Genomic DNA, 21070 nt, shown 5'->3' on the forward strand with positions numbered 1-21070 from the left:
GTAGTTGCTGATCTTTGTTTCTGTTCTTTGTTTTAGGTGAATCAGAAGTTCAACACTCGTTGGACCACAGAGGAGCAGCTGCTCGCTGTACAAGGTAACACCTGAACTACCTGTAACGTAACTGACAAACACCTGGATTACTTTAATTAAACCTTTCATGCTCTTGTCCAATGACACGCAGCCATCAGGAAGTATGGCGGGACTTCCAGGCGATCTCAGATGTGATTGGTAACAAGTCGGTGGTTCAGGTGAAGAACTTCCTGGTGAACTACAGACGGAGGTTTAACCTGGACGAGGTTCTTCAGGAGTGGGAGGCCGAGCACGGGATGGAGGGGGGACATGGGGGGGGAGGAGAGGAGGACAAGATGGAGGTGTGTCCTGCTGAGGAGGAGGAGGAGGCCACTGCTAAGGAGACAAAGGAGGTGAGGAGAAGTTTTCGGTTACTACAAATCCCAGAATCCTCACTGTCTGCACGAAACTTTACACAAAATTCAGGCGCGGTGGAAATTTAAAGTTTACATGTTTCAGTCGTGGGCGTGGCTAAATGTCGCTAGCGCCCCCTATAAAGCGTCCCGCCCTGAACACATCTAAATGCCAAACGACCTTCACATCATAGCGCCGGACGTGGCGCCTGCAGCCGCCTTGCTACCGTGAGGTTTTAATGTCATGTGACATCATGTTTCTAACCAGCATGCCTCATTTTAAGTCAAGCATGCATCACGCTAAGTCAGCGCTGCGCAGCACCGCATTAAGTCAGACACACCTACTGTATAAACAGGCTAATATTCACTCATACTCAGAGCGACCCACTGGCAACAGGAAATTACTCTTAAACAAAGCAGCCCCCGGGGCTCGTTTCACCAAGACGCACAAAAAAGCCTCTTGGAGCCATAACCTAAACCCAACAGGAAGTCGGCCATTTTGATTTGAAAGTGCAGTTTTTAGCTATTTACAGGATCCATACTTTAACGAGCTCCTCCTACAGAATTAACCCGATCCAGCTCAGAGTTTTGCTCTGCGTTCTAAAGGCATTGACATTCAAAAGTTGTGCTATCTGTGAGTTTTCGTCAAACGGCGTGTCCGTGGCGTGGCGTCAACAATCAATGATTTGCCATGAAACAGGAAGTTGTTGTAACTTCAGTGTACATGCTCACATCTGCACCAAACTTTACATGGTGGTAAGTGTGTCCTGTGGCTTTGCTGTAACCACTGTGTCTCTCCGCTGCAGGACTCGGCCTCCCCGCTGGACTCCCAGAAGCCCCAGGCCTCCTGAGACGCTCTGACCCTGTCCCTCTGGTGTTGTCATTATGTGCTTTATTTTATGTTATTTATTTTCTCAGTTTATCAGTTAGTATGTTGGAATTTTATTGATCAGGTATGAGGTTTGTGTCTTGACTGACATCACTGCTCTCTCTGGACCAATCAGAAATCAGACCTCACCTGTCAATCGAAGTGGATGGGACCTACTTTTTTATTTCTCCTTGAAGGTTTTATGTTTTAATCTGTTTATTTTTCTTTCTTTCTCTGTGCGTGTCGGGGGGGGGGGGGGGTGAAGCAGCCATGTAGGATGATGTCACTCAGTTAGGAGGCGTGTCCTGTCCTGATGATGTCATCCTGTTTTGGGGATTTTAGGATATTTTAGACGAGTGACAATAAAACCAAAGTTCATCAATAAATGAATTTTTCTTCTTCTTCAGTTTCTTCTTTTTATTTTTTTTTTTTAACGTTCAAACATGAAATGAATCAATATGAAGACGAGGAGACACACAAACTCATCAGGTCGGTGGTTCGATCCCCGGCTCCTCCAGGCTGCGTGTGGAGTCGTCCCTGAGCAAGAGTCCACATGGATCCAGACGGCTGTCTGTGATTCGTTCCTGTTCTGACGAGCAGCCGTCAGTGTGACATGTACACGCAGTATAAAGTACTCCGTGTATCCTTTAGACTCTGAAGCTGCTTTTATCAACACAGAAACTGAGGCGTGTTTCCACTTTAATGGATTTCATCACCTGCTGGTCACAGAAGGTTTTAGCGATTTCAATATTTCATATTTACCAAGTTTCATTTGATGCAGTAAACAACCAGCAGTCAGGCAGGAAGGAGCAGAGGAAACACTTCCACACTGATCTCCAACAGCTGATATACAAATTCATCTTTGAATGATTTGAACCTTTGTGTAAAAGCATCTTTATGTAATAATTCCTGACGTTCTTCTAAATAAGTGTTTCAGAGGCTGTACGTCACTGACGGGATTCATTGTTCCTTATTTAAACGTGTTGTGATCTGCAGACATGAATGAGCTGCTGCTGGTTGTCTCCGTTTGTCTCGTGTGAGCTATAAATAAAGTTGTGTTACTGTAAATAAAACATTCACTGATTAATAGATTTTTCTCCCTTAAGACAAAGAGCTTTAATTATGTCTTGAAATTTATTTATTGTGTCTGAAGCAGAATTCACGAGTTGTATCATTTCCAGAACTGCAACAGCTGATTTTCCCAGTTTATTGATTTACTTATTATATTTATTAATTTAGCTGACAAAGTGACTTACAGCTGCTGTATCTGTCAGAGGTCGCACACCTCTGGAGCAATGAGGAGTCAAGTGTCTCGCTCAGGAACACATTGGAGTCTCACAGTAGATTCGAACCCGCGTCTCTCACACCAGAGGCATGTGTCTTGTCCACTGGACCATCACTACCAGCACTTTCCTACGTCTTCTCTAAAAGTTTACAGTTTGTTTAGGTGTAAAGCACTTTGTTACCTGTGACAAATAAATCCTTTTCATTTCTAAATGGCTCCTAGTTCATATTTTAAATCACATGTATTTTATATTTTTCATTACTGAGGAGAACAAAGAGGCCGGCAGGCGGGAACAGCGCCCCCGGGTGGCGGGCCTGTCCCCGGGCAGCTGGGGGATTTCCTGGGCGGAAGCAGCGGAGGGGGTTTCCAGTGTGATCAGCCCAGTCCTCCCCGTTGGATCTCTGAACTGGATCCCGGTGGCTTTTCTATCTCATACACACACACACGCAGGACCGACAGACCCAGGAGAGCCCGCAGAACCCTGAGCCTGAACCTGGACCATGAGGAGTCGGCCCGAGGCACGGAGGCTCCGAGGCAGCGGCAGGTTGACGGTTTGAATCCCGGAGAGAGTCCGCCGAGGAGCTGCTGGAGGAGCCGCCGAGCCGAGCTGTGGCCTGCGGAGGAGATTCATGTGAGTCCGGGACGGTAGAACCTCAGTAGAACCTCAGTGGAACCTCAGTGGAACCTGACAGAAGCTGTTAGAAGCGGAGAACATGTTAGCTGTGTGTTAGCTCCGTGGATGCTACAGCTAGCTCTGTGTGTGTGTGTGTGTGTGTGTGTGTGTGTGTGTGTGTGTGTGTGTGTGAGAGAAATGAAAATGATCTTTATTGAACAAACAGCAGAGAAACAAGGAGCTAAAGCGGCTAACAGCCCGTTAGCATGACTCCACAGGTCAGTGACTCAGAGGAGCAACGAGGACTAAATAAATGATCCATCAGTGAAGAATCAATCAGCTAAATGTGATTAGAAAGGTTCAGTCTCAGAAGCAGGTGGAAAATCAGTTTTATTATTTGAATCTGCAGCCTGACATCAGCTCCCACACAACAGCAACACTAAACACAGCCTCCTGTTATACTTCAGATGTGTACAAATACTACAGCACAGATATTTCAGTTCTTGATTCGTTCTTCGGTTTAATTAATGGATTAGTTCACTGATTAAGAGGCAGCTGTTCTGATAATCAGTGGATTGTTAGCTGTTTCCAGAGGTGAATATTTTCTGTGATGGACTATTGATCCAGAAGCTGCAGACACAAAGTGACGTCTGATCAGCTGATCAAGACATCACGTTCTCTCAAAGAGGAAAAATCATCATGTGTTTGTGGAACATTTAGCTGCTGATTTAGAAAATAGATTCTTAGATTTATTGGTATTGATCTATTGATCCTTTCACCTGAGAAACGTCATCAGACAGTAAAAAATGTGCAGGGCGTCTGCAGACAGACGTTTAACAAAGTGACTTTAATGATCAGTGGATTAGTGAGATGATGACACCTGATATTTAATCCAACCGTCATGTGTTCACATGTAAAACACATAAAGTACGTGTCAGAATACTGAAGTGCAGTAAAATTATCAAGTAGTAGGAAATACTTTATACAGTACTTTTCTGAGGTGCGTGTACTCTGCCAGAACAAGTACGTCTGTAGCTGTGTTGTTACATCATATTATTGATAATCAGAGTGTTTACATGATCAGTTTTCCCGGATCAATGCGTTTACCGTGACGACCTTTGACCTGATGAAACAGACACACAGTTCTTTCACAGTAAAACTCTTCCAGATGTTAAATCATCGATCGAAGTAGCTGCTTGATCAGTTCTCCTTGAATGACTGATGGTTTTATACAAAAAGCAGACAACCAGCTGGACTACATTACCCAGAATCCCCCCGCACAGAGGCTGACGCCGCGCTGCAGTTGAAGTTGGAATTTCTGAGTTCTATGTCGGACATTTAAACCGGAACGCCCCCTGAAGTCGGGTTTCTGACTAGAAAGTCTGGAGTGTAGGTACCCACTCTGTGCTGCCTGCCGGATCCCTATGTGTCTGAAGGACGTTTCCACAAATGTGCCTGTTCATAATTACTCCTGTGTTGCTGTCTGTTCTCATCTCAGGGCGTCAAATACTGACGCTTTCAGAAAGGCTGACAAAGCGTTATTTGATGCCAGAGCTACCCTTCAGCGTCCGGATGAGACGCCCTGTCTAGACCGGAAGCGCTAGTAGCTAGCTAGGTAGCTAGCTATGTTTAAGGCGTTGACAGCTTCCCAAAGCCCCTCCCCCTAACCCTAAGCATCACAGGGGGTGGGCCTAAACCTGAGTCAGCGACTGTCTGCACGTCGACCGGCTAACCCTACAGCTGTGCAGCCGTCGCTAGCAGCTAGTGTTAGCCTCCTTTGTTAGAAATGAAAAACGTCCTGCTGAATCAGGTTTTTCATTTCTAAAGTATTTTCCTGTTAATCACAGTGAACAGTTTCATCTCCAGAGATTGAAAAACACTTTATCTTGATTTGAAAGATTTAGTTGGATCATTTTGAGCAGGCAGAGCTGCAGTGACCTTCTTTGACTGACAGAACCTGCAGAGCGGATCCGGCAGGCGGTGCAGATTGGGCACTGACAGGGAGAACCTCAAAATCCAAGATGTCTGCTCGGAGCATGAGCAGAGTGACTTCCTGTTTCTCTCCTGCCTCTGTTCTGTCTCATTACATCAGCCGGACTCACAGAACTGTCCAGCTGGTCTCTGTGGACGTGTCGCTGCGCTGGCTGTCTGTGGTGGTAATGCTAACAATGGCCAGAGGCGTCCATCTTGGTTTACCGACTTAAGGTGTGCTGTGGTCCTGGAGCGCCGTCGACTCGGCCATGAAGGCATTCCCAACTCTGACCTCCAACCTCCGAGGTAACTGGAACACAGCAACAGAAACAGGAAGGAGCAAGGAGGCCCCTGGGTCTCCTCTGCGACGTCTCCTCGGTAGAGTGTCCGAGTGTCCAAGTGTTAGTGTGTTAGTGTCCGAGTGTTAGTGTCTGTGCATTAGTGTCAGTGTTAGTGTCCGTGTGTTAGTGTCCGAGTGTTAGTGTGTTAGTGTCCGTGTGTTAGTGTCCGAGTGTTAGTGTGTTAGTGTCTGTGCATTAGTGTCCGAGTGTTAGTGTGTTAGTGTCCGTCTATTAGTGTCCGTGTGTTAGTGTCCGAGTGTCCGTGTGTTAGTGTCCGAGTGTTAGTGTGTCAGTGTCCGAGTGTTAGTGTGTTAGTGTCCGTGTGTTAGTGTCCCGTGTGTTAGTGTGTCAGTGTCCGTCTATTAGTGTCCGTGTGTTAGTGTCCGTGTGTCCGTGTGTTAGTGTGTTAGTGTCCGTCTCTTAGTGTCCGTGTGTTAGTGTGTTAGTGTCCGAGTGTTAGTGTCCGTGTGTTAGTGTCCGAGTGTTAGTGTCCGAGTGTTAGTGTGTTAGTGTCCGAGTGTTAGTGTCCGTGTGTTAGTGTCCGAGTGTTAGTGTGTTAGTGTCTGTGCATTAGTGTCCGAGTGTTAGTGTGTTAGTGTCCGTCTATTAGTGTCCGTGTGTTAGTGTCCGAGTGTCCGTGTGTTAGTGTCCGAGTGTTAGTGTCCGAGTGTTAGTGTCCGAGTGTTAGTGTCCGAGTGTTAGTGTGTTAGTGTCCGAGTGTTAGTGTCCGTGTGTTAGTGTCCGAGTGTTAGTGTCCGTGTGTTAGTGTCCGTGTGTTAGTGTCCGAGTGTTAGTGTGTTAGTGTCCGAGTGTTAGTGTCCGAGTGTTAGTGTCCGTGTGTTAGTGTCCGAGTGTTAGTGTGTTAGTGTCCGAGTGTTAGTGTCCGTGTGTTAGTGTCCGAGTGTTAGTGTGTTAGTGTCTGTGCATTAGTGTCCGAGTGTTAGTGTGTTAGTGTCCGTCTATTAGTGTCCGTGTGTTAGTGTCCGAGTGTCCGTGTGTTAGTGTCCGAGTGTTAGTGTGTCAGTGTCCGAGTGTTAGTGTGTTAGTGTCCGTGTGTTAGTGTCCCGTGTGTTAGTGTCAGTGTCCGTCTATTAGTGTCCGTGTGTTAGTGTCCGTGTGTCCGTGTGTTAGTGTGTTAGTGTCCGTCTCTTAGTGTCCGTGTGTTAGTGTGTTAGTGTCCGAGTGTTAGTGTCTGTGTCTTAGTGTCTGTGTCTTAGTGTCCGTGTCTTAGTGTGTTAGTGTCTGAGTGTTAGTGTCTGAGTGTTAGTGTCTTAGTGTCCGTGTCTTAGTGTGTTAGTGTCCGTGTCTTAGTGTCCGTGTCTTAGTGTGTTAGTGTCCGTCTCTTAGTGTCTGTGTGTTAGTGTGTTAGTGTCCGAGTGTTAGTGTGTTAGTGTCCGAGTGTTAGTGTCTGTGCATCAGTGTCCGTGTGTTAGTGTCCGTGTGTTAGTGTCCGTGTGTTAGTGTCCGAGTGTTAGTGTGTTAGTGTCCGTCTATTAGTGTCCGTGTGTTAGTGTCCGAGTGTCCGAGTGTTAGTGTGTTAGTGTCCGAGTGTTAGTGTCCGAGTGTTAGTGCGTTAGTGTCCATGTGTTAGTGTGTCAGTGTCCGAGTGTTAGTGTCTGTGCATTAGTGTCCGAGTGTTAGTGTGTTAGTGTTAGTGTGTTAGTGTCCATGTGTTAGTGTCTGTGCATTAGTGTGTTAGTGTCCGTGTGTTAGTGTCTGTGCGTTAGTGTCCGTGTGTTAGTGTCCGAGTGTTAGTGTGTTAGTGTCCGTGTGTTAGTGTGTTAGTGTCCATGTGTTAGTGTCTGTGCATTAGTGTGTTAGTGTGTTAGTGTCTGTGCGTTAGTGTGTTAGTGTCCGAGTGTTAGTGTCTTAGTGTCCGTGTCTTAGTGTCCGTGTCTTAGTGTCCGTGTGTTAGTGTGTTAGTGTCCGTGGGTTAGTGTCCGTGGGTTAGTGGGTTAGTGGGTTAGTGGGTTAGTGTCCGTGTGTCCGTGTGTTAGTGGGTTAGTGTCCGTGGGTTAGTGTCCGTGGGTTAGTGTCCGTGGGTTAGTGTCCGTGTGTTTGTGTTAGTGTCCGTGTGTTAGTGTGTTAGTGTCCGTGTGTTAGTGTGTTAGTGTCCGTGTGTTTGTGTGTTAGTGTCCGTGTGTTAGTGTCCGTGTGTTAGTGTCCGTGTGTTAGTGTGTTAGTGTTAGTGTGTTAGTGTCCATGTGTTAGTGTCTGTGCATTAGTGTGTTAGTGTCCGTGTGTTAGTGTCTGTGCGTTAGTGTCCGTGTGTTAGTGTCCGAGTGTTAGTGTGTTAGTGTCCATGTGTTAGTGTCTGTGCATTAGTGTGTTAGTGTCCGTGTGTTAGTGTCTGTGCGTTAGTGTGTTAGTGTCCGAGTGTTAGTGTCCGTGTCTTAGTGTCCGTGTCTTAGTGTCCGTGTGTTAGTGTCCGTGGGTTAGTGTCCGTGGGTTAGTGTCCGTGGGTTAGTGTCCGTGTGTCCGTGTGTTAGTGTGTTAGTGTCCGTGGGTTAGTGTCCGTGTGTCCGTGTGTTAGTGTGTTAGTGTCCGTGGGTTAGTGTCCGTGGGTTAGTGTCCGTGGGTTAGTGTCCGTGTGTTTGTGTTAGTGTCCGTGTGTCCGTGTGTTAGTGTCCGTGTGTTAGTGTCCGTGTGTTAGTGTGTTAGTGTCCGTGTGTTAGTGTGTTAGTGTCCGTGTGTTTGTGTGTTAGTGTCCGTGTGTTAGTGTCCGTGTGTTAGTGTCCGTGTGTTAGTGTTAGTGTCCGTGTGTTAGTGCGTTAGTGTCCATGTCTTAGTGTCCGTGTGTTAGTGTCTTAGTGTCCGTGTCTTAGTGTCCGTGTCTTAGTGTCCGTGTGTTAGTGTGTTAGTGTCCGTGTGTTAGTGTGTTAGTGTCCGTGTGTTAGTGTCCGAGTGTCTGTGTGTTAGTGTCCGTGTGTTAGTGTGTTAGTGTCCGAGTGTCCGTGTGTTAGTGTCCGTGTGTTAGTGTGTTAGTGTCCGAGTGTCCGTGTGTTAGTGTCCATGTGTTAGTGTGTTAGTGTCCGTGTGTCAGTGTGTTAGTGTCCGAGTGTCCGTGTGTTAGTGTCCATGTGTTAGTGTGTTAGTGTCCGTGTGTTAGTGTGTTAGTGTCCGAGTGTCCGTGTGTTAGTGTCCGTGTGTTAGTGTGTTAGTGTCCGAGTGTCCGTGTGTTAGTGTCCATGTGTTAGTGTGTTAGTGTCCGTGTGTTAGTGTGCGAGTGTTAGTGTCTGAGTGTCGAAGCATCCTTCAAGCTAAAGTAAAAGCTGCTTCAGCTGAAGTTTCACTTTTGAACAAGGAAGAAGTTCAGAGGACTTGCAGGGGTTTTCCAGGCCGCCAGACAGACAGATAGATTGTATCTGCTTCAACACAAACAGCTGGCTGTCACTACGACAGCTTGTTTCAGTCTCTTAGTCATGATCAGCTGATTTGAACTGTTTCATTTGATTCCTTGTCTAAGACCTGAGGAGGTGAACGACACCAGTGTGTTTTACATGTGCAGCTTTCTAACCTCTGGTCAGCTCAGCACCAACGTGTCTTAAAACAAAAGACCACCAACAGCACCAAGAAATAATAATAAACTTTGACACAGGAATCGTCAAACACTGGCCAATAAAATAGCATTAAATAAAAGTTTACAATGGCAAGAGTTTAGTCATCGAACGCAGCAGCGTGTGAAAGATTCAGAGGCTTTATAAGAAAGTTGTTGCCTGATGTCAGTATGCAAAGTGTTCTACAGTCTGGTGCTCAAACATGATCCACACCGGGACTCTGTAAACCCTGCATAGCATCTTTCAAAGTGATCAGAATTTAAAGAAAGGGAACAGAAGTGGATGTCGGCCTGAAGCGAGTCGTCTGGCCTAAAGACACGACGAGGAGTCAACGCCTCAACGTGTCTTTGTTCAAAAGATCTGTTTTTCAAACTCTGCTAATTCTTCTGCCCAATGCTGTTAACGTGATCATGGATCACTGAAATGAAAATAAAAGTTCTAACTTAACAAAAAGAAACAGGATGTAAAATGTTCAGTAAGTAAAATGTAGATCGGAGATCCGTCGGATAAAAAGAACAGCAGCTTTAGTAGCCAACTGGTTCGTCTTTAATCATCTTCTAGTTTCTTCAGCTCTCAGCTCGGCAGACATTTCACCCAGATAGACACACATTTGTGTGTTTATCAGCTGGATGACTTTGGGGAAGAAGCTCCGTTGAAGTGTTCTGTCCTGCCGAGCCGTGAGCACCACCTGCCAGAGGTGGAGGGTCACCGTGATCTTGATGGCGTGCGTTGGGTGTGTCGGGACTCCAGTGGGGGAGATCTTTGATGCTCTGGTTGTAATTTTGTCCATTTTCTTTATGGTGTGCTCAGATGTGTTTCTATAGTGACTGATGGTCACCGGGTGTCTGGATTAAGGCTGCGTAAACCTGGACCAGCAGACCCTACCTGACTCTGGATGTAGACTCTCTTGCGCTTTTTGGATTTGATGGTTTGCGTTGAGGTCCCACGTCAGGTACCAAGGATCCTGAAGGAGTCCGTAATTGTGACTGGTTGGCTGTCTTTGTTTTGTTCTGAGGTCGATGATCATTTCAGGAGTCGACTTTCCATTGGGAGGTCAGAACCGGGTCGTTGTCCCTGCACCAGCTGACTAACCTCTCAACCTCTCAGCCTCCAGCCTGTAGGCGTCTTCATTGTCTTTCGAGATCGGCCCTATGATTGTGGTGTCATCTGCATAAGTCCTGCTGGAATTTGATGTTGTTCTGAAATCGCTGATGAAGAGGAAGAAGAGCAGCGGGGACTGAACCGTGTCCCTGTGGACCCCCATGCTGGTGGTGGGGAGTGGTGATGTTGAATCTGACAGCTTGGCTCCTGTCGTTTAAGAAACTCCAGGATCCGGAGGCACAGTGAGGTGTTGGTGTTCATGTCCTAGAGTTTCCTGAACAGCTGTATTAAAAGCAGAAGTGAAATCCGTGCAGAGATATATGTGGACTCCAGATGTTGGCGGGTGCAGTGCCAGGCTGACGGCATCATCTGTGGACCGGCATGATATGCAAATAGGGGGTCCATCAGGAGGGATGGGACTGATTTAATGGACTGTGTGCTCGCAGGCCTTCTTAGCCACGTATGTCGGGGCCACAGGCCTGAGGCCACATACTTGTGCTGTTTTGGGAACGTGGATGACGGTGGGTTTTTTGCAGAGAGCTGGGACCTTTTGTTGGCTGGCTGAGGAGTTACAGATGACCACCAAGGCTGGGGTTATTCTTGAAACGATATCACAGATTTAATAGGTATGCAGATCTGCGTTCACACCACGGAAAACGAAAAGGCCGGAAAAACCAGCCGAACGGAGCTCGTACTGGGGCTCTGGGCCGCCGTTCTTCAGGAGAGGCTGAATAATCGTTGTCGTTGTTACGAATGAGAGCAGCTGAGTGTGGCAGCTCCTTCCTCTCGGTCCGACCTCTCAGCTGTCTGTTGCAGCGCCCCCTGCTGGGCGGAGTCACTGAACACAGATCCAAGCACTTCAGAAGAACTTCCCTCTGTTTGTGTATCAGCTGTTGTGTGTTGACGGAAAACCCCTCTGCTGCTGAGAACTGAGACGGTTTCTGTTTCTGCTGAGAGCTCAGTCATGTTTTCAGTCAGTGTGACACCTCGGCGGTGTTTTAACCTCCTCTGGTCCTCAGATCCTGTCCTCTCAGCACCCATCTGTCAGATAATATCACTGCAGTCCCACAGTGTTAGTGAAACACACCCGGACTTACGGTGTGTACCAGCTCTCTTTGTGCGCCTCTCAGTTCTGATTGAATTCAGTTTAACTGTTTCCAGTTAACTGTGGATTATTGTAAATGCTGCTGTTCAGCGAATCATTCGGGTCTTTTATTTTGAAGTTTCAGGAAACCAGTCAGTTTTGTTGAAGTCACACACAGGAAGGTATGTGAGTGTAATTATGCAGTCAGTGGAAAAGCCCCTAGCATCCCCACAGCTGAGCCCTGACAGGAAGTGGTGTGTTTCTGAGTGTGTGTGTGTGTGTGTGTGTATCAGCTGATTGTGTGGTCAGGGCAAAGGGCAAAGGTCAAAGGTCACATATCTTTGTGTTTTGAAGGTAACTAACCTGCTCAAGTTTCTCATGTAGAAACTTGCTTTTGCTTTTCTGTTTCTCTGTTTAATGGCAGGCAGGATTTTACACAGCAGACGTAGTGATGCAAGTAATACTGATAATATTAGTAATATTAGTAATAATAGTAATAATGATAGTAGTAATGGCACTAATAATAATATTTGTGGCAGCAGGTGGTTTGGTCCCCATGACGCTCCAACACCTCGAGTCCAGCTTTTCTATTTTATGGGTTTAATAGCCTGATTTGAAGTGCTGAACCAGAGGGGGTCAGGGTTAGGGTTAGGGGAGTACTGTGAGGAGTCGGGGGGGTCAGGGTCAGGGTTAGGGGAGTACTGTGAGGAGTCGGGGGGTCAGTTGAAGTACAACAGAGTTTTTCCTGCAAAGAGAAAGTTTTGGTCCCCCCAAAGAGGTTTTAGCGAGCGACAAAGGAAAATCACCAGCGCCAAAATGATCAGAATTGAAAAAGTGTTTCAGATATTCTCCGAATGTGTTTTAATAGCCATTAATCAAACAGCTTTTGAGCAAGCAGAACATAAACTTAAATATGACGTCTTGACTTCCAGCCGTCCCTCTCCTCTCACCCACAGCGCTGTTCTTTTTCTTTTCACCTGCAGCAGCGCTGGATTTATAAATCAGTGCTGCGTTGTTTTAACTGCACCTGAACGCTCCGCTACGAGGCTCGTGCTTCTGGGAGAGATGACTTCCTGTTATTTCTCACAAGATAAAAGCCGTTTATGCTTCAAGCCTGTATTCACCGGTACTGTCACTTTGGCGTACCGGCCCCGGTCCTCTGCCCTCTCCAGATCAGGTTCTCTGGGCTCCACGTGACGCTCACCTGTTGCCGTTCTCTCAGCCTGCTGATCTCTGCGGGGCGATCGGGAGCCTTTCGTGCGCTAGCTGCTCGTCAGAGTCACTTTTCGTGACCTGACCAATCACAGCCTGGAGGAGGCGGGACATTAAAAAAGGCTGAGGCGCTGCAGCAAACTTTAGAAATGCTGAACTCGTCGTTCTGTATGCACGGTTTTTATTTCTGACAAGTTAATTTGCATAAACAAATGAGAGTCTGACCACCATGTGGAGCGTTTTTCTTGCTCAATATCTGAAAACAACCCACAAAATGAAACAGCTGTTTTGTCCGATTGGAATTAATATTAGGCTACTAACGGTGAGCTATGGTAGTCTGTATAATGAACATCAGCACTAATCAAACCTTCACCACAGGGCTGTAGGCTGATGTCAGAGAAAGGTTTTATTTAGTGATCTGTAGGCAGATTATCCAAATCAAGTGTAATCTGTAAATATTTTATTATAACATCATACTTCACTTTTATACCTTCACTCCTCCCGGTTGTGGATAAATGGTCACAAATGCATAACGTAAGGTGACTCACTGTACCGTACTGATCAGAGCATTTAGTGATTTGTAGTTAAATGATTGTTTAACATGTGACCTGACCAAGTATCAGTCATAGGCCACGCCCCCCTGCTGGCCTCCAGTGAGCATGTGGAGTGAGACGAGGCGTTCGCTGTCAGTCTGCTGTCAGAGGAACTTTTAGTTCAAACTGTTTATCTCATTGGCTCATGAACTCCCCCCTCCCCCCACAGGTCATGTCAGCGGGGAGGAGTGCTGACGGGAGGGAGGTGCAGATTCCCCTCCAGCAGGTGGCGCCCTCCCTGGCCACGCCCCTGGTGGTTCCACCCATCACACCGCCCTCTCACCGCCCAGCCAATCCCTGGCCCCCCAGCGACCCAAACGCTTCTCAAGGTAAACGCTTCAAACACTACATGGCCCTGCTATTGGCTGAGAGGTCCAATCAGCGCCTCCTCAGCACGTCTCACTGCAGAGCCTCAAACGTCCGGCAGACGCCGCTGTGATCTGACTGTAGTGAAGTGAATGTGCGTCTCTGTGTTCAGGTGTCCCTGCAGGTTTCCTGCCTCTTCACGGAGGATTCAGAGATCACTTTGTAGAAACTCCAGAAGCCAAATACTGCTGCGAGGCCTGCAGGCTGGTCCTGTGTCAGCCCCGCCAAACCGAGTGTGGACACCGCTTCTGTCAGAGCTGCATCCACGACATCCTCAGGTGAGACACCGTGTGAGAGACGGAGACAGGAAGTGGTTTCCAGGTGTGTGCTTACATTTACATTCATTTATTCATTTAGCTGCCGCTTTTATCCAAAGCGACTGCTATACATGTCAGAGGTCGCACGCCGCCAGAGGCAGGCGTCTTATCCACTGCACCGTCACACCTGCTGAGTCACCTTTCAGCTAAAAGAGTAATATCACACCCACATTCTGACGTCTTTGCTGCGTGCAGGTAGACCTGTGATGTTAGAACAGCTGTAGCAGGTGGTAGGTAGAGAACAACCTCCTAGACCCCACTCAGCTACCCCCCGTGCTGTTAGAGCGAACTCTGCTCCTGGTCCTGGACCTGCCACAGATCCTCCTCTCAAAGTGGGGGGCGTCTCAGGCGGCTCCGTGCTGGCCCCGCCCTCTCCTCCCTCTGCACGAGGACGCCGGCGCTGTCATGCACCTGCCCGGCTTCTCCTAAGTCTGCTGCACCAAAGACGTGTTTGTCATCCCCCATCTGACAGGGGCCCCTCACAGACACCTGTCCATGATCTCAACACGGTGGTGGTGTCACCTGGAAAAGGGGCGGGGCCGAGGAGTGAGTGACCCTAGATTACGGCATTCTCTGCTAACAGGTTTGCCGTCAGACCTCTGCAGCTTAAGAAAGAGATGAAGTCCCAGGTGTGCAGGTGTTAACTCGGCCGGCTGCTGGGGCTGCTTGTGACGGTGAACGTGGTGGAACAGGCTGCAGTTCATCCTCTGACCAGCAGGTGTCTTCAGTTGAGTCGTAACTTTATGCCTTCTCTCCTCCTGCAGTCATCCAAACCCGGTATGTCCAGCTGACATGGAGCCTCTGTTCAAAGACAAGGTGGGCAGGAAGTGACATCGCAACAGTGATCGAGTTGTCGTGGGTTATCGGCTGATTATTGAAGCTCCTGTGTTTGTGTTTCAGATCTTCAGAGACGTTTGCTGCCATCGGGAGATCATGGCGCTGAAGGTTTACTGCCGCAGTGAAGCTAACGGCTGCCAGGAGCAGATGGGTCTGCAGCAGATACCCGTGAGTGCTAAAACACACATTCTGACAACAGAACCCTGCTCTCTGATTGGCTGTAGGGAGTCTCGAACACCAGTTTAACCACCAGAGTTAATCCACGTACAGGTGATCTGAACTCGCTGCCGCTCTGTCTCTCACCTGTTTGTCTGCAGGACCACCTGAATGTGTGTCCGTTCTACGAGGTTCCCTGTCCGTTGGGTAAATGTAAAGAGCGAATGATGAGGAAAGAGATTCCCGACCACCTGAGCTGGAAATGTAAACACAGAGAAACCAGCTGCGAGTTCTGCATGACCAAGATGCCTCTGACCGACCTGCAGGTATCTTATGACATCACTGCTGACCGACCTGCAGAGGTCTGGGGACTAGTTGAAGGTCATGTTTGTCATGAAGTCTTAGCCAGGTGGAGCTTAAGGTACTTGGACCTCCCGTCAGGCTGGAGGTTCTCTGGTGTCCCAGAGACAGTTTGATTGGACACAGAGTGTCCCTGTGGTTCTTAGACTGCTTGTTTCTGCCTGACAGCTGAAGCGGAGTGTTTGTTTTGATGGTGAGACTGATACAGTTTCTGTCTCTCTTCAGAAACACAAAGAGACGGTGTGTCCGGCGTTTCCGGTGTCGTGTCCAAACCACTGCTCCTTCTCCTCTCTGCCCCGGAGTGAGGTACTGATCCGGTTTGTCTTCTGTCAGAGGACTGCGGTTGGCTTTGTCCTGCAGTTTGACAGCAGCAGTTAGTGTTGATCATACTGACCGGTCTGCTTCTGTTTCAGCTGTCTGCTCATCAGCACGATTGTCCCAAAGCTCAGGTGAGCTGTCAGTTCCACCGCTTCGGCTGCACCTTCAAGGTAACTCCTCCTCTTCTCAGTGCGACTGTCCCACTGTGTACTACAGTACACAGTACCACTGTGTACTGTATGTAGTACACAGTACCACTGTGTACTGTATGTAGTACACAGTACCAGTGTGTACTGCGTTAATGTGTTTACTTTATGAACTGTGTTCTTGTGTTTCAGGGTTTGAACCAGGACCTAAGGCAGCATGAGTCCACCTTCGCAGCTGAACACCTGAGAATGATGGCCAACAGAAACTGCACGTTAGAGAACAAGGTGAGCGAAGCAGTCGGCCGAGGGAACCGCAGCAGAAGGCGGAGTTCACCTGACTGATTTTTGCTTTATATTTCCAGGTGGAAGATGTTAAAGGTGAGCTGTTGGAGAGGTATAAGGTGCTTCCTGCTCTCAGCAACCGTCTGTCTGACCTGGAGAACCAGAACGACGAGCTGAGAGAGAAGAACCGACAGATGGAGCAGAAACTGGCCAACATGCAGGTAATGCTAATGCACTGATTCTACTGAGGAAAGGCAAAATGTTTATGCAGCTCATTTCTTATTCAAGTTCAAAGTGGGTTAAAGTTCAGAAAAATAAAGTGAAGGAGCCCACATGATTAAATCTTGAAATGAGTCAATGAGGAGAAATGGCATCTGCATTATGACAAAAGTTGTACGAGAGCTTTATTTGTAGACCCAAGAAAAGACTGTGACAGTAACGTAACCTCCGCGACATGAATGCACAGGGTTCCCGCGGCTCCTTAAAAAGTCTTAAAAGGTTTTAAATTGAAATCAGGGAAATTAAGGTCTGAAATTGTCTTAAATTTACCATAAATTTGCTTTAGGTATTAAATTTGCCGTTTAAGGCTGGTGGGAAGACTAAAACGCCTAATTAGCGTGTATTTGTGAGATTTTCTTTTAGTAATTGACAATGCAAGACCCCGCAATTAATATAAGTCATGTTGCGTTTACGTTAGCTGCAGACGTTGACGTCATATTATCGTCAGTCGTGGCTGCAACATTGGGAGACGCAAGTTAAAGTGGTTGGAGGAAGATCCGATTGTTCTCTCTAGCTCAAACAACTGTAGCCTTCATCACGTCCTCCTCTCATTTGCGCAGGTCCAAAAAATGATCTTGAACTACAGGTTAAAATAACTTTCTAAAGTGTGTCTTTCACCGTGATTTGTTTTGCTCCATGGATTATTTACCTCTCTTCAGCGGCGCCTGTTTATTAGCTCTGCCGGAAAGTGAAACTTAAGTTCGGTCCGACATCGTTTTCTTGCTACCTTCGTTATAATGTTAAGTTACTCTTTTCTGTTATTTTAGTGGTTTAGTTTAACACAGCAGCGTGGGAGGAAGAGCTGGGCAATATGGACAAAATAGTAAGATCATTATTTTTATTATTATAAGTTTAAAGGCTGCTTTTTGCTCCTGAAGAAACCAGATGGTTAATTGTGCTTTTAAACTTTTCTTTATGGTCAGAACAAACACTTGATGCCAAAAAGCAGCCTGGTATCAAACAGTGGATCACTTCACAGAGCTGAGGTAGATCATCCAAAACAACAAATATGCATAAGAAAAATTAAGTAAAATCTTTTTTCAGTCCGTTTTCCTCAACAAAATAAATATCTTAATAGAAAAGAAAGTGCTGATTCAAATGAATTAAATCAAATATTTATTGAACATTTGTATATATTTTTTAGGAAGATTGTTTTATTGCCCCCTAGTTCACGTTCACAAACTGACACGATCAGTTCATCAAAAACATGAGCAAGATCAATAATCTGCACTGTTGGAGCACGTTTATGCACAACACTGAATGGACACACTGTCCAGGCTCCTGTCTGCGCTGTCAGACTTTTGGATTTTATTTGCAGAAGACTGTGACCGGTACATATTTCCACCCAAGTAGTTGTTGTATGTGGATAGACAACACATTTGCATCCTCATGGTGTCCCCGACCACCTCCAGAGGTCGTTTTTCTGATCGGATCACAATCTGTCCTCAATGCGTCTCGGGTTACACGTGTACTTTCATGTGCTCAAGTGCTACAAGATCACGATCTGACACCCAAAATACATTTTAATGCCAGGTGTAAACAGCGTCTATGTTCCCTGATTCGGAATATGCAAAGTCTTTCACCTGTGGTGAAAATAAAACTGACAAATATGGCATTGCGTCGTTCATTAAGAGATCAAACGCACACATCTTTTCTATCAAAGAAATTGTTTCAAAATTTGAGGTCTTAAATTTATATTTGTTGAGGTCTTAAAAGGCCTTAAAAAGCATTAAATTTGACTTTTAAAATGGTGCAAGAACCCTGATGCATGAATCAGGTTTGATTTAATGTGACTGCTAAAATTTACATCTGAGCTCAAACAAACCCCACGTTCAGTTTTTACAGAAGACACAGTGCAGTACTCTGCACAGTACTGTATGTAGTACATCGTATGAACAGTATGACTAAACCTTATTTGGCAGATGCAGCTGTGAATAAAGGTTTATCTGATTTTAAAGTGGGTGGGAACAATAAACACTGAACGTGGAGCTTAAAGAGGGGCCCAAACTCCACACTCAGACTTTGAGGGAAAGTTCCCGGTAAGTCCGCGAGGGTCAGGTGCATGAGAGCAACATCCTTCTGAGCCCTTTCCCTAAGTCTGGAATTACTGTGGGGAATTACCCACAGTTCATAGCACTGTGACGTTAAACACGGGGAAGCCCGAAGCATTAAAAAGGTAAACAAACATGGAAGGAGCAACTAGAAGAAAAATGTAAGTTCTGATCCTGTTTTGATAAAAACGAGCGAGCTGATTGTTTGAAAATGACGTCTCATCCAGTCCATCAGGCAGCAGCCTGGAATATATTCAAACCAGACAGTCGGTCCCTTCAAGTAAAAAGTCTCAAACCCATAATTATCCAAAGAAGGTTTAAATCAAGGGTTACTGGACTTCGTTGAAACCTATAATTGTATGTAACATGTTTAGGCATCGTCAAGGTAATGTGATACGTCGCTGAGTGTTGTCCCATTCAACCATTGTTCCGCCTTACCAGGTGACTTCAGCTACGTCTGTCAGGGTTTAGGGTGCAGATTGGGATTGGGCCAGTGACACAACTGAAACCAAAGTCTGCGCTGTAGAACCTCATCACCAGCAGCTATACCTACTGTTAGGAACACTGATCGGTCCCTCCCCTAAACCTGGACAGCCAATCATCTCTCTCTCTTCCACAGAAACTCATGAGCTCTCACTCAGAGAAGCTCCTGGAGGTGGAGCTGGAGCTTCGTTCTCTGCGCGTGCTCAGAGACGAAGTGGAGAACCTGAGAGGAACGCTGGAGAACGTCCGGACAAGACTGAACGCTCTGGAACAAGGAGGGCGAGGCGGGACTGGATCCACAACACATACTCTGGGTCAGAACACACACATTGAGGATTTGGGGCTAGCTGCAGAGGTCACACACAGTCAATCAATAACTCAAAAATGAATATCCACCTCTCTACAGCATCCCTGGAGACACAGATGAATCGGCATGACGACATGCTGAGTGTCCATGACATCCGATTGGCGGACATGGACTTACGTTTCCAGGTGCTGGAGACGGCAAGCTACAACGGGACTCTGATCTGGAAGATTCGTGACTACAAGAGACGGAAACAGGAAGCGGTGGCTGCGAAGACGCTGTCGCTGTACTCGCAGCCATTTTACACCGGGTACTTCGGGTACAAGATGTGTGCACGTGTCTACCTGAATGGAGACGGCATGGGCAAGGGGACACACCTGTCGCTGTTCTTTGTGGTGATGAGGGGCGAGTACGACGCCCTGCTGCCCTGGCCCTTCAAACAGAAGGTACCGACTGGTTGTTATTACTTTACTGAGTGGTTACTATCTGATTTACCATCTGGTTAGCTACTGATGAAGGGCGAGTATACTGCACTGCTGCCCTGGTCCTTCAAGGACTGTGCGCTGACTGGTTTACTGATTGGTTAACCAGGTGCTTTAGAAGTGTAGCAGTTCTGTAGTTCTGAGTATTTTGGGTTCAAGCAGGTTAAACTGTCTGTTGGGGGCCAAAATGATGCTGACCTGTCTGTCTGTCTCTTCGTTGGTCTTTCTCCTTGCTTGTCTGTCTGTTAGGTGACTCTGATGCTGATGGACCAGGGTCCCTCAAGGAAACACTTGGGTGATGCCTTTAAGCCGGATCCAAACAGCAGCAGCTTCAGAGTCCTGCAGCAGAGATGAACATTGCTTCTGGCTGTCCTCTCTTGTGTCTCAGAGCGTCCTGGAGACGGGCAGCTACATAAAAGACGACACCATCTTCATCAAGGTGAGTTTACACAACACCCGCTGCTACTGTTCCACTAGCTGCTCATCATCATCTGCTTACATCACAGTCCTGGGGACTAGTTGCAGAGGCCTGGGGACTAGTTGCAGAGGCCTGGGGACTAGTTGCAGAGGCCTGGGGACTAGTTGCAGAGGTCTGTGGACTAGTTGCAGAGGTCTGTGGACTGGTTGCACAGGTCTGGGGACTGGTTGCAGAGGCCTGGGGACTAGTTGCAGAGGCCTAGGGACTAGTTGCAGAGGCCTGGGGACTAGTTGCAGAGGTCTGTGGACTAGTTGCAGAGGTCAGGGGACTGGTTGCAGAGGTCTGGGGACTGGTTGCAGAGGTCTGGGGACTGGTTGCAGAGGCCTGGGGACTAGTTGCAGAGGCCTGGGGACTAGTTGCAGAGGCCTGGGGACTAGTTGCAGAGGTCTGTGGACTAGTTGCAGAGGTCTGGGGACTGGTTGCAGAGGTCTGGGGACTGGTTGCAGAGGTCTGGGGACTAGTTGCAGAGGCCTGGGGACTAGTTGCAGAGGCCTGTGGACTGGTTGCACAGGTCTGTGGACTGGTTGCACAGGTCTGTGGACTGGTTGCAGAGGTCTGTGGACTAGTTGCAGAGGTCTGTGGACTAGTTGCACAGGTCTGGGGACTAGTTGCACAGGTCTGGGGACTAGTTGCAGAGGCCTGGGGACTAGTTGCAGAGGCCTGGGGACTAGTTGCAGAGGCCTGGGGACTAGTTGCACAGGTCTGGGGACTGGTTGCAGAGGCCTGGGGACTAGTTGCAGAGGCCTGGGGACTAGTTGCACAGGTCTGGGGACTGGTTGCAGAGGCCTGGGGACTGGTTGCAGAGGCCTGTGGACTAGTTGCACAGGTCTGGGGACTAGTTGCAGAGGCCTGGGGACTGGTTGCACAGGTCTGGGGACTAGTTGCAGAGGCCTGGGGACTAGTTGCACAGGCCTGTGGACTGGTTGCACAGGCCTGTGGACTGGTTGCACAGGCCTGTGGACTGGTTGCACAGGCCTGTGGACTAGTTGCAGAGGCCTGTGGACTGGTTGCACAGGTCTGGGGACTAGTTGCAGAGGCCTGGGGACTAGTTGCACAGGTCTGGGGACTAGTTGCAGAGGCCTGGGGACTAGTTGCAGAGGCCTGGGGACTAGTTGCAGAGGCCTGGGGACTAGTTGCACAGGCCTGGGGACTAGTTGCACAGGC

The 21070-nt window shown here is 47.7% G+C and overlaps 1 protein-coding gene across 1 annotated transcript; it reads left to right on the forward strand.

Annotated features, from left to right (window-relative positions):
- Positions 1–2898: 2898 nt before the first annotated feature.
- On the forward strand, positions 2899–19807 carry LOC119894590 (TNF receptor-associated factor 3-like; the record flags this gene model as incomplete). Its single annotated transcript, XM_038707261.1, is given in 13 exon segments — positions 2899–3206; positions 13217–13376; positions 13526–13691; positions 14495–14546; positions 14631–14735; positions 14885–15049; positions 15309–15389; positions 15497–15571; positions 15740–15832; positions 15910–16050; positions 18779–18956; positions 19049–19392; positions 19678–19807. Coding segments are annotated over 12 exon segments (1662 nt in total). The 5' UTR covers positions 2899–3206; positions 13217–13219.
- Between the last annotated feature and the right edge of the window lie 1263 nt (positions 19808–21070).

The sequence above is a fragment of the Micropterus salmoides genome, unplaced genomic scaffold (genome assembly GCF_014851395.1).
Source record: "Micropterus salmoides isolate LMB-PRFRI ecotype aquatic unplaced genomic scaffold, ASM1485139v1 Ms_hic_scaffold_808, whole genome shotgun sequence".
NCBI classification, from domain to species: domain Eukaryota; kingdom Metazoa; phylum Chordata; class Actinopteri; order Centrarchiformes; family Centrarchidae; genus Micropterus; species Micropterus salmoides.